We start from the raw sequence: 12,205 nt of genomic DNA, 5'->3' as shown, positions 1-12,205 counted from the left end.
ATAATGTGGCTACAAGAGCAGTAAGTAACTTATCATCGATCTCCCCAGTACTTGTCCACCATATGCATGGCATAAGTCAGGGTACGATGAAGGTATGCTCCATACGCCTAGATGATTGCAGTCCCAACAACACTGAAGAAGTTTGAACATCATCCTTAATTGACACACAATTCACCACATTCAACATTTACTTCCTTCACCATCAATGCACAGTACAGCAGCAAATACCACCTACGAGATACACAGCAGTGACTCACCAACACACCTTCCAAATCCTTAATCGCTACTCATCTTGAACAGCAAAGATAGCAGATGTATGGCAACACCATCATCTGCAACTTCTTCTCTAAGCTACCCATCTCCTGAGTTGGACATATATCACTGTTCCAGGGTCAAAATCCTGGAGTTCCCACCTAACAGCACTTAAGTGTGTCCCTACACCCCAAGGACTACAGCGATACAAGAAATCAGCTCAATATCACCTTCTCCAGGGCAATTTGGGATGAGCAATAAACACCACAGCACATGAATAAACAAAATGCCTGGGAAGCCCACTCACACTCTTCCTTGAGGCAGTGTTTACCTTTGTCTCCTCAAGACCTGTGCACTGGAGATTAGTGAGGAAAAGAATAGTTAGTCTCCCTGCTGACCTCAGTGTTTCCTCCAAGAGGTGATCAACATCAATGAGTAGTGACTTATCAATGGATTAGGCTGGAAGTTGCTGATCAACAGAAGGTTCCTCTGTTAATGTTTGACCTGATGGCATGAGACTTCATGGGATCAGAAATCAATGTAAATGTCTCCCAATCCACCATCTGCATACCACTTTTGGTGAATCTATAAGCAACAGCACCTTACAGTTCTATAGTACCTTAAATGTGATAAACTGCCCAAAGCACTTCATATTAATATTCTCAAACAAAATCTGATACTAAACAACAAAGTTCTCATTTTACCAAAGTGAGAACTTCTAAGAAGCATCTCAATGGTCAACCGGTCATTAAAAGCCCAACTGCCACCTTCCCCAACAAGCTCTCCCCGACCAGATCCAGACTTTTTTGAACTCGGGCACTGTGCTGGTCGGGGACCAAGCATCTCTTGCTACTGTTTATTTTCAATTTGATAGTAATTCTGATGAAAGAAATGAAATGGAAGGGAAATTTTGCAAGATGTCAACACTACAATTAAAACAAATTACTCACACACACACTGCCTAATGTATTCAGATGGAACAAACTTACTCATTCAACATTGAAAGGGTATAGGATATGTTAGTTAGACCACTATGGAAGATTTTCTCATTTGTTGGCATCATTATTTCTTATTCCAACTGGTTGCTACAGGAAAATGGGCTGGAAGTGGACCAGGCTATGTGCTATCTCTTCAGATTATAACAAAACTATTCTGCTTTCTTCCCTGTCGAGATGTTTATTCCAGCCATCATGGTTCAGGTCTCTCACTTTTACCTCATAAGCACAAAGGACAATTCTTTTAAAGAGCACTTTAATATAATCATCACCTCTCATTCCAGGTTGCTGTTGATCGTTGTGGCAGGGTCTGACCTTTTGTTGGACAGAGGTGTCCAGACCAGTGGAGTTGATAATGATCTAGGACAGCAGTGAATGTTTAATCACAATGTGGTCAGTTTCATATCAGATTTTGTCCAGAAACGATTGATTTACCTACTCACTATCTTGGCATGTATCCACATCTAAACCATATTTAAACGTGTTTAACTAATGATGTTTGTTAAAGCCGCACTTTGATACATTCTTACATATGATTTCCACACGTAGAGTTTGTAGCAGAACTAGCAAGGGAAGTCTGCCTTTAGCAAATAAGAAAACAGCTTGTGTTGGAGGAAATCATGCCATAACTATGTATTAACAAATATGAATGGCAATGCAACATGGCCAAGAAGCCTACATGAATGTAAGCCAATTGTTGTATCAAACTTGCAGCACTCATTAGGGCACTTTCCAGACTGCAGCAGTGCAATTTCCAAGTCATTGTTCGTCAAACCAGGATAAACAACCTGCAATCTGAAAGGAAACAAAGATCAAAATATCTTTTACATTTCTGTATCAAAATATGCTGCCTAAAATCAAGTCAAGTAAATCATTGGAATTAAAACAGGTAAATGGATCTGTTATGTTACAAACAGGACAAAGAATTTCTCCCTTTACACCAACCTCCCAATTGACTAGGGGAAGATGCGTTTTAGGGAGAAAGTATTTACACTCTTTTAGGGCTGTGTCTTCTCCAGGTTTTCTGGTAGATTTACATCCGAAGAAAGGATAAACATTTATCTCTCAAGACACGCAACAAACTCCTACTTCTCATTCATAAAGACAAACAAAAGTACATGCATGACATGCAATTTTTGGAGGTACAACATTCACTTATAAAAGTCACAAAAATCAATATTACTGTTTCTCCAAGAATGTCCTGTTGCAGGCCTGAAAATTCTCTTTGAGTTCACTGAAGAAAAAGTGAAGCTCGGAATTTTGATAAACTCATAATGCCGTTTCAAGCAATGATGGCTTTCTCACTTTTGCAGTCAAAACTTGTGGTTGAGTCCCTGTGGTCATTATTACAGTCTGCTGCAATTGTCTGTCTGAGATGACTATTTCAGTTCAGAGTTTTCTTCTTAGGGCAACATGCATTCCCTCTGAAGTTCTTGCCCCAGAGTGACACATTGGGCTGATTTTGTCGATTAGTTTCCAATCTCAAGTCCATTCCTGTGACATTAGTATCAATGTTTTTCATTGTCGAGAAAATGTTTGATGGTAAGCAATCGAATACACAGTGGAGGATTTTTGGTATACCATCACCATTCTGCCATTAAAAGCTTCTAAACTGTCAACACTGACAATCCTATCTTCATGGGACCATATAACCAGGGCTGTAGATTGGACTCTATACTAAATAGTGGGGGCTTGAGATCAGTTGCATGGAAAATTAGAAGATTAAAGGTAAAGGAGAAATTAGGATTGCAGGTCAGTAACGGGGCTGATTGTTATCAGAAAATAAAAAGAAGGAATAGAACATATGAATGGCATATTGCACCAAGGAACCACAAAATTGTATGGAAATTCAATCATAGAACAAACTTCAAGGCTTTGTATCCTAATACACGAAGAATTCAGAATAAGTAGATGAACTGATGGCACAAATCGTGATAAATGAATATCATCTCATAGCCATTACACAAACATGGTCACAAGGAGATCAAAACTGGAAACTTAACATTTGGGATATTTCACTTTTTGGAAAGACAGGAGGGATGGAAAAGGTGGTGGGAAGCACTCTTAATAAGAGATGAAATGAGGACTGCTGTGAGAGACAATCTTGGCTCAATGATATTGAGTCCATTTGGGTGAAGGTAAAAAAAAAAGAAGCTGGAAAAGAAACCAGGCATTGCTAGTCACAGTGTACAGACACCCAAACATCAGCAATAAATCAACAAGTACCCTGAGTATATAAAAGGAATAAAGCAATAATTAAGAGATGACTTTAATGTTGATTGAGTTAATCAAATTGGAATGGGTAGCTACAAAGACAAACTCATACAGTGAAATAAGGATAGTTTTCTAGAGCAATAAGTCATGGAGCCAATCGGGAAGCAGGCTGTCTTGGATCTGGTTATGGGTAATGAGGCAGGTTTAATAAATGACCTCAGAGTAAAAGATCCCCTAGGAAATAGTGATCATAACATGGTTGAATTTAATATTCAGTGCAAGTGAGAGAAGCTTGAGTCGGAAATAACTGTGTTTAACTTAAATAAAGCAAATTAAAATAAACGAGGATACAGTTACTAAAGTGAACTGGGCAGATAGATTAACAGGAATGACAGCAAGCACGTTGTGGTAGGCATGTAAGGAGGTAGTTCATGACTCTCAGAAAAATATATCCCAGTAAGTCGGAAAGATTTTAAGAGAGGGATTAACTAATTGTGGCTTACCACACAAGTTACAGCGAGTATTAAGTTGAAAGAAAAAGCATCACAGGAAAGATGTGGAAGCATTGGAAAAGGTGCAGAGGAGATTTACCAGGATGTTGCCTGGAATGGAGGGAAGGTCGTACGAGGAAAGGTTGAGAGAGCTAAGGCTTTTCTCTTTAGAACGACGAAGGATGAGAGGTGACTTGATAGAGGTGTACAAAATGATCAGAGGTATAGATACAGTAGACAGCCAGAGACTTTTTCCTAGGGTGGAGGTAGGTATTACAAGGGGGCATAGTTTTAAAGCGGAGGTAGATATAGGGGGGACGTCAGAGGTAGGTTCTTTACTCAAAGAGTGGTTGGGGCATGGAATGCATTGCTGGAGAGGGTAGTGGAGTCGGCCTCATTAGGGGCATTTAAACGGCTCTTAGATAGGTATATGGATGATAGTATAAGCTAGGGGTGGAGGTTAGATAGACCTTAGGATTAGGGTAAAAGTTTGGCACAACATCGTGGGCCGAAGGGCCTGTACTGTGCTGTATTGTTCTATGTTCTATGTTCTATATAAGGAGGCAAAAGTCAGACGACTAGAATAAATTCAAAATTGAGCAAAGCAGGTCTATAATGATAAAAATAGAAAAAATAAACAAGAACAAACTAGTGAGGAGTATAAAAACTGACAATAAGAGCTTCTTAAAAGTGTGAAAAGGAAGAGACACATCAACGTAAACAGAGGCCCCATAGAAAATGAATGTGGGGAGATGGTTATGGGGAACAAGGAACTGCAGAGAGGTTAAACAGATATTTTGCCTTAGTCTTTATGGTGGAAGTTACTTCGAACATCCCACTAATACTAAAGAATATGGGGAAGGAATTAAATATCATCACCATCACTAAAGAAGCAGTCCATTGACCCTAATAGCTTGCATCCTAAAACAGGTAGGTGCAGTGATAGTGGATGCATTCATTGTAATTTTCCAAAAATCCTTGGGTTCTGCAGAAGTACCAGAGGATTAGAAAACATAACCTAATATAGCAGAATCAGCATGGCTTCATGAAAAGAAAATTATGGCTGACTAATTTATTAGAATTTTTGAGCAAGTCTAAACCAGAGTGGATTTAGGGAGGGGGGGGGGGGAGCCAGTGACTTTATTTGGACCTCCAGAAGTCATTCAACAAAGTACCTCACAAAAGGTTAAGTCATAATATAACATTCTATGGTGTGAGTGTAAGGGGTATTATGTTGGCGTGGATAGAAAATTGGCTAATGGGCAGAAACAGCGAGTGGGCATAAGGGATCCTTTTTCAAGTTGACAACTTGTGAACAGTGCGGCTCCATGAGGATCAGTGCTGGGACTGCAACTGTTTACAAGATACATTAATTGCTTGGAGAAAGGAAGGAAGCAAATGTACTGCTGCAGAATTTGTATACGACACAAAAATAGGTAGAAGGCAGGTTGTGAGAGGATACAAACAGTTTACAGAAGGAAAACTGCAGAAAGCTGCAACATAAAGGAACTTGGGGGTACTTGTGCACGAAACACAGAAAGCTAGCACACTGTTGCAGGACGTTACCAGGAAGGCTAATGGAACTTTGGCCCTTATATCAAGGGGTTTTGACTTTTAGAGTAGGAAAGTCTCACTGCAACTGTACGAGGTGCTGGTGAGACCACATCTGAATACTATGAGCAGTTTGGGTCCCCTTATTTAAGGAAAGATATTACTTCATTGGAAGCAATTCAGAGAAGTTCCATTAGGATGATTCCTTACAGGGCAGCAAAGGTTAAACAGATTGGGACACAACTGATTAGAACTTAGAAGAATGACAGGTGATCTCATTGAAATACATAGGATTCATAAGGGGCAGGGTAAATATTGACACAATGATTTCCTCATGGGACAACCTATGACCAGAGGGAATAGTTTCAAAATTAAGAGGCATTAATTTAAGACTCAGATAAGGATGAATTTTTTTTTCTCGGAAGGAGGAATTCTTTTTCTGAGTGTCTTTGGAGCTCCTTACCACAGGTAGAGTTGTTGTGTCTATTTAAGGCTGAGACAGATAGATTCAAGGTCAGTAGGGAAATCAAGAGTAAGAAGAAAAGGCAGGGAAGTGGGAGCCAGGTATGTTGGTTTAGCCTTGATCTTTTTGAATGACTGAGCAAGCTTGAGGGGCAAAACAACCTACTCTTGTCCCTATTTCCCATGGTCTTATGTTCTTATTGTTACTTTGGGGCTCTTCAACTGAAACAAATAGAACACCGTTTGGAGAAAAAGCCTCTGATTCAATTTTGTAATGGTGAATTGTCCACTTCATAAAATAAAACAAAGAACTGTAGATGCTAAAAATCTGAAAACAAAAACAGAAATTGTTGGAGACACTCAGTAGGTGTGGCAGCATTTCTGGGGAGAAGGCAGAAGGGTCACTGGACTCAAAATGTTAACTCTGCTTTCGCTCCACAAATGCTGCCAGACTTGCCGAGTTTCTCCAGCAATTTCTGTTTTTGTTGTCCATATCACACGCTCCTTTAACGTAAACATGTCCATCACCTATACACATTCATGTGGACATATAATTTGAAAGAGACAGAATTAACTGGTCAGTCTTTAACAAAACTAAGATCACCGCAATAAATGAAATTATACTGAAGTTTAGAAAACAAATTTGTACACTAATCACATACACTGCCTCAGCTATCTACCTCCACCATTCTACCAGTTGTTGCACATCTGACAGATTTCTGGTATTGTGCTTACAAATTTCCACCACAATTAAACATCATTGAAAAAGAGAAAAAAAATGTAGGCTCTAATCTAGAGAGAAAGCTTCCCAAAATCAAAGAAAAACAGCTCCACAGCCTTCAGTTTGATCTAATAATTAAACTTTGAGGTCTTACAGGAATAATTCAGGTTACATAGTAGTGCCTTTAGTAGCAGAATAGTACACTATGCTTTAAATAGTTTCAGGAACAGGAGTGGACTATTCCACCTCAAACCTGTGCCACCATTCAACTAATTCATGGCAGAACTGTATCTCAGTTCTATTTGATCCATATCACTTGATACATATATCAAATAAAAAACTATTCATCACTGTCCTGTAAGTTTTATTTGGCCTACTGCATCCACAGCCTTTGGAGGAGAGCATTCCACATTTCAAAAACTTTTGTATAAAACCTTGATTGGCCTGAATGTGGAACACAGAATTGGACATTTACGAGTGTGGTTACAAAATCAAAAATATTGCAAATTGGGAGCTCAATCAAGCACTTGCTAGTGTCAACAGAATGTGGAGCTGGAGGAACACAGCAAGTCAGGTAGCATCAGAGGAGCAGGAAAGACGACATTTCGGAACAGGACCCTTCATCAGGACTGGGGAGAGGGAAAGGAGCTGGGAAATAAACAGAGAGAGGAGGCGTGGGGCTGGGGGAAGGTAAGTGGGATGGCGATGCAGGTAGGGGGTACTGGCGATTGGTCAGTGGAATGGGTGGGACAGACAGATGGGGAAGATGATGGACAGGTTGTGTCAGGTCAAGGAGGCGGGGATGAGAGGGATGGTTGGACATGGGATGAGGCAGGGGGTGGGGAGCTATTGAAACTGGTGAATTCTATGTTCAGGCCATCAGGATGTAGGTTCCTGAGGTGGAATATGAGGTGCTGTTCCTTTGGTTTGCTTGTGGCATCATTGTGATACTGGAGGAGGCCCAGGATGGACATGTCACCAATGGGAGTGGGAAGAGGAGTTAAAATGGTTGGCAACCAGAAGGTGTTGTTGATTATCATGTACAGAGCACAGGTGCTCCACAAATCAGTCACTGAGTCTGCACTTGGTCTCACTGGTGTAGAGAAGGCCACATCGTGAGCAACGGATACAGTAGACCAAGTTGGAGGATGTACAGATGAATCCTTGTTGGATATGGAAAGTTTGTCTTAGGCCTAGGATGGAGGTGAGGGGGGAGGTGTAGTGGCAGGTGTAGCACTTCCTGCGAATGCAGGGATAGGTGCCGGGTGTGGTGGGAGTTGGTGGGGAATGTAGAGCGGAAGACGGAGTCGCAGAGTGAGCAGGCCTTACAAAAGGCAAATAGGGGTGGGGAGGGAAGTATATCTTTGGTTGTAGGGTTGAACTGTAGGTGGCGGAAATGGCAGAGAATGATATGCTGGATGTGGAGGTTGGTGGGTGGTATGTGGAGACCAGGGGGTTTCTGTCTTTATTTTTGTTGCGGGGAGGGGGTTTGAGCGCAGAGGTGCGGGAAATGCAAGAGATGCAATTGACGGCATTTTCGATCAACGGAGAAGGGAAGTTGTTGTCCTTGAAATAGGAGGACATCCAGGACGTCCAGGAGTGGAACGCTCCAGCTTGGGAGCAGATGCGGCAGAGGCAGAGGAATTGTGAGTAAGAGATCGCAATCTTGAATGAAAGTGGGTGAGAGGAGAGGTAGTCCAGGTAGCTATGGGAGTTGGTGGATTTGAAATAGATGTCAGGAGTGAGACGGTTACCGGATATGGAGACAGAGTGGTCCAGGAAGGGGAGGGAAGTATCGGAGATGGTCCAGGTGAATTTGAGGTTGGGGTGAAAGGTGTTAGCAAAGTTGATGAGCTGTTCAAGCTCCTCATGGGAGCATGAGGCAGCACTGATAGAGTCATCGACGTAGGGGAGGAAGAGGTGAGGGATGGTGCCAGTGTAACAGTGGAAGAGGGACTGTTCCACGTATCCTACAAAGGGACAGGCACAGCTTGGGCCCATACAGGTGCGCACCGCCACCCCTTTAGTCTGTAGGAATTGGGAGGAATTAAAGGAAAAGTTGTTGAGGGTAAGGACAAGTTCCATTAAGCGGATAAGGATGTCAGTGGAGGGGGACTGGTTGGGCCTGCAGGAGAGGATGAAGTGGAGGGCTTTTAGGCCATTTGCATGGGGAATACAAGTGTACAGGGACTGGATGTCCATGGTGAAGATGAGGTTTTGAGGTCCGGGGAATTGGAAGTCCTGGAGGAGGTGGAGGGCATGAGTAGTGTCCTGAATGTAGGTGGGGCGTTCCTGGACTGGGGGGAAAAGACAGAGTCAAGGTAAGCGGAGATAAGTTCAGTGGGACAGGAGTAGGCAGAGACAATGGGTCGACCGGCGCAGTCAGATTCATGGATTTTGAGAAGGACATTGAAACAGGCAGTGCGGGGTTGGGGAACAATGAGGTTGGAGGCTGTGGGTGGGAGGTCTCCTGAGGTGATAAGATTATGAATGGTCTGAGAGACGATGGTTTGGCAATCAGGGATAGGGTCATACTCAAGGGGCCGGTAGGAGGAGGTGTCAGAGAGTTGGCACCTGGCCTTAGCGATGTAGAGGTCAGTGCACCATACCATTACCGCAGGCCCTACCCCCCCTTTTATCTACAGGTTTGATGGTGAGGTCGGGATCGGAGCAGAGGGCTGCGCATTCCGTTGGGGAGAGGTTGGAGTGAGTGAGAGGGGTGGAGAGACTGAGGCCATTGATGTCTTGATGGCAGTTGGAAATGAAGAGGTCGAGGGAAGGTAGGAGGCCGTGGTGTGGTGTCCAGGAGGATGGGGTTTGTTGGAGGTGGCAGAAGGGGGTCTGTAGAAGGTGGGTTAGACTCCTGGTCAAAGAACTAGGCATGGAGGCGGAGGTGGCAGAAAAAGAGTTCAACATCCAGACATGTATGGAATTCGTTGATGTGTGGGTACAGGGGAATGAATGTGAGACCTTTGCTGAGGACTGACCATTTGTCCTCAGTGAGGGGGAGGTCTGAGGAAATGGTAAATACCATTGGCTGGGAGTGGGGTGCAGACTGTCTCAGGAGCGCGGGTGTGTAACGTACATTACCATCATAGGTTATAAAGTAGGTTATCTTGCTATTTGAGGTTTTATCTATGTTTACAATTAAATGAAGGTTCATGGAAGGGAAGAAGAAACTGTACAAGTTCTCTACACAAACACCATGAAAAAATACTACAGAAAAAGCTTAAAGGAGGAATTTGAAAATGTAAGATCAAGTTCTTTAAATTCAAGGTCAGGTTTTAATCAATGTATATTCTTTAGAAGCAAATTTTTTATTTCAAGAACTTCTACTCACCTACAGTATCACAAGGTTCATCTTTATGTACACAGAAATCGGTCCTGAAAATAGATGGGAAGAGGGAATAACTTTCTAGAGATAAAGCTTTCATACATCCCTGACACAACTAGATAACATAAGTCCACACTGGATGATGGATTGTTAAATAATGGATTGAAAGTATGATGAAAACAGTTAATTCCCCCACCAATGATCTTAGTCTGGGCATTCGTGGGCACAAATTGGCAGGCTAGTGTTGGCTGGTGTCAGCGGATTGCAAAGAAGGTCCAGCTAATTGTTTTGGTTGTTTACGGACCATTGTCTTTTTAGTTGTTGTAGATTTAAACAAATCCAACCCACTTCCCCAAATAGAGACAAAAATGTCCTTGAAACCAACAGGATGCACTGTAAAGGATAATATTATGATCTAACATTTAAAAGCAATGAAAAAGACTGCTTACAGTGGAATCTTCACAAACCACCAAAAGCGACACCTCTTTAAAGCCTTAAACAACTTGTATTATACAATCCCTTTAAAATAATAAAATGTCTGATGCAGAATACAGCATTAACGTCAGTAGAAGGATCACACAAATAGTACAAACCAGGCAGTCGGATGACGTGCAATTATGCGGATATTAGTGGATTAACGAGCCACATGGGTGTTAGTAGCCTGCACACTAGAATACCGTCTCATATCTGTGTCCTTCAAAATGTCCTATAAGGTGAAATACATCATAAAAATTAATATAGAGGAAAAGCAAAACAAAGGATTTTTGTGACCTAATTTTTGTTTAATTTTGTATTGATTTAATTGATTTCTGAGTAGGATGTTGACTGCAAAATCCACCAACTTTACTCTAACATCTTCAGAAGATAGGTGGGCAACTGAGGTTTATGACATAAGTCACCTAGAATGGGAGTGTCACAAAGGTAAATTTTGACAAGTATTTTCTTAAATTGATATTAGACTTTGTGCTTCCAGAAGTTTGGACAGCTACTCTAATGGGCTTCAAGATGGATGTGTGTGCCAGGTTGAATCAAAGTCTGCATGTTGATAGTTCTAAGCCACATAACAGTTACAATCTCAGCAGCTACTAATATCCTGCCCCATGGTATAATCATAGAAATCTACAGTACAGAAAAAGGCCCTTCAGCCATCACTTCCACGCCAGTCAAAAACAACCAGTCAGCTATTCTCATCCCATTTCCAAATTGTTGCAATTTGGAAGGTGCTGTCTAAGGGGCCTTGCTAATTTGTTGCTGTGCTTCTTGTAGGGATACACAGTGCTACTACTATGCATTGGTGGCAGATGGAGTGAACATAAACTATAATTCGCACATTGAAAACTATTTGCAACAAAGACATATCTTACAAACTGACTCCGAAATCCAATGAGTATATGTGTCGTTAAGCTAAGTCACAAAGTCCTTCAAAACTCTTCTTCAGGAAGCATTTAAGCTCCTCTTTTTCTAGGGTTTGCCCCGATCACCAGCCAGTATAGAGTCATAGTATTCCACAGCACAGATAAAGGCTCTTTGTTCCATCTTCTCCACACTGGGCAAAACCACCTAACAATTCTAATCAAATTTTCCAACACTTGGCCCTTAGCTTGTATGCCTTGGCATCATAAGTGCACATCTAAATACTTATTAAATGTTGAGGGTTTCTGTCTCTGTCACCCTTACAGACAGTGAATTCCAGATTCCCACCACCCTCTGGGTGAAAAAGATTTTCCTCACATCTACACTAAACCTACTGCCCCTTGCTTTAAATCTATGCACCCAGATCATTGATCCCTCCAGCAAGGGGAGAAGTTTCTTCTTGTTTACTCTATCTGTGCCCCTTATAATTTTATAATCTCAAACATGTCCCTCTCATGCTCCAAGGAAAGCAAGCCCAGTCTGTCCAATCTCTCTTCATGACTGAAACACTCTAGCCCAGGGATCATCCTGGTAAATCTCCTCTGCACTCCTCCAGTGCTATCACATCCAACCTAGAATATGGATTCCAGAATATCACACAAGAGTTGTAGCCTAACCAACATTTCATGTAGTTCCAACATAACCTCTTTACTCTAAAAACTCTACGCCTCAGCTAATAAAGGCAAGAATGTCATATACCTTCTTAACCACTTTATCCAACTGTCTTGACACCCTAAGGGACTAGTGTACATGCACACCAAGTCCCCTCTGA

At 41.9% G+C, this 12,205-nt stretch overlaps 1 protein-coding gene across 1 annotated transcript in view; it reads right to left on the bottom strand.

The window, feature by feature from the left end:
* The window catches only part of adamts17 (ADAM metallopeptidase with thrombospondin type 1 motif, 17), a 401,456-nt gene that overhangs the window by 313,442 nt on the left and 75,809 nt on the right, over positions 1-12,205 (bottom strand). The window contains exon 5 of the mRNA XM_048615713.1: positions 10,027-10,070. Within this exon, the coding sequence (XP_048471670.1) occupies positions 10,027-10,070 (44 nt within the window). The remainder of the gene's footprint in view (positions 1-10,026; positions 10,071-12,205) is intronic.

The sequence above is a fragment of the Rhincodon typus genome, chromosome 33 (genome assembly GCF_021869965.1).
Source record: "Rhincodon typus isolate 14 chromosome 33, sRhiTyp1.1, whole genome shotgun sequence".
Classification (NCBI taxonomy): Eukaryota; Metazoa; Chordata; class Chondrichthyes; order Orectolobiformes; family Rhincodontidae; genus Rhincodon; species Rhincodon typus.
Note: the sequence above shows the minus strand (reverse complement) of the source record. Positions and strands in the feature narration are given on the sequence as shown.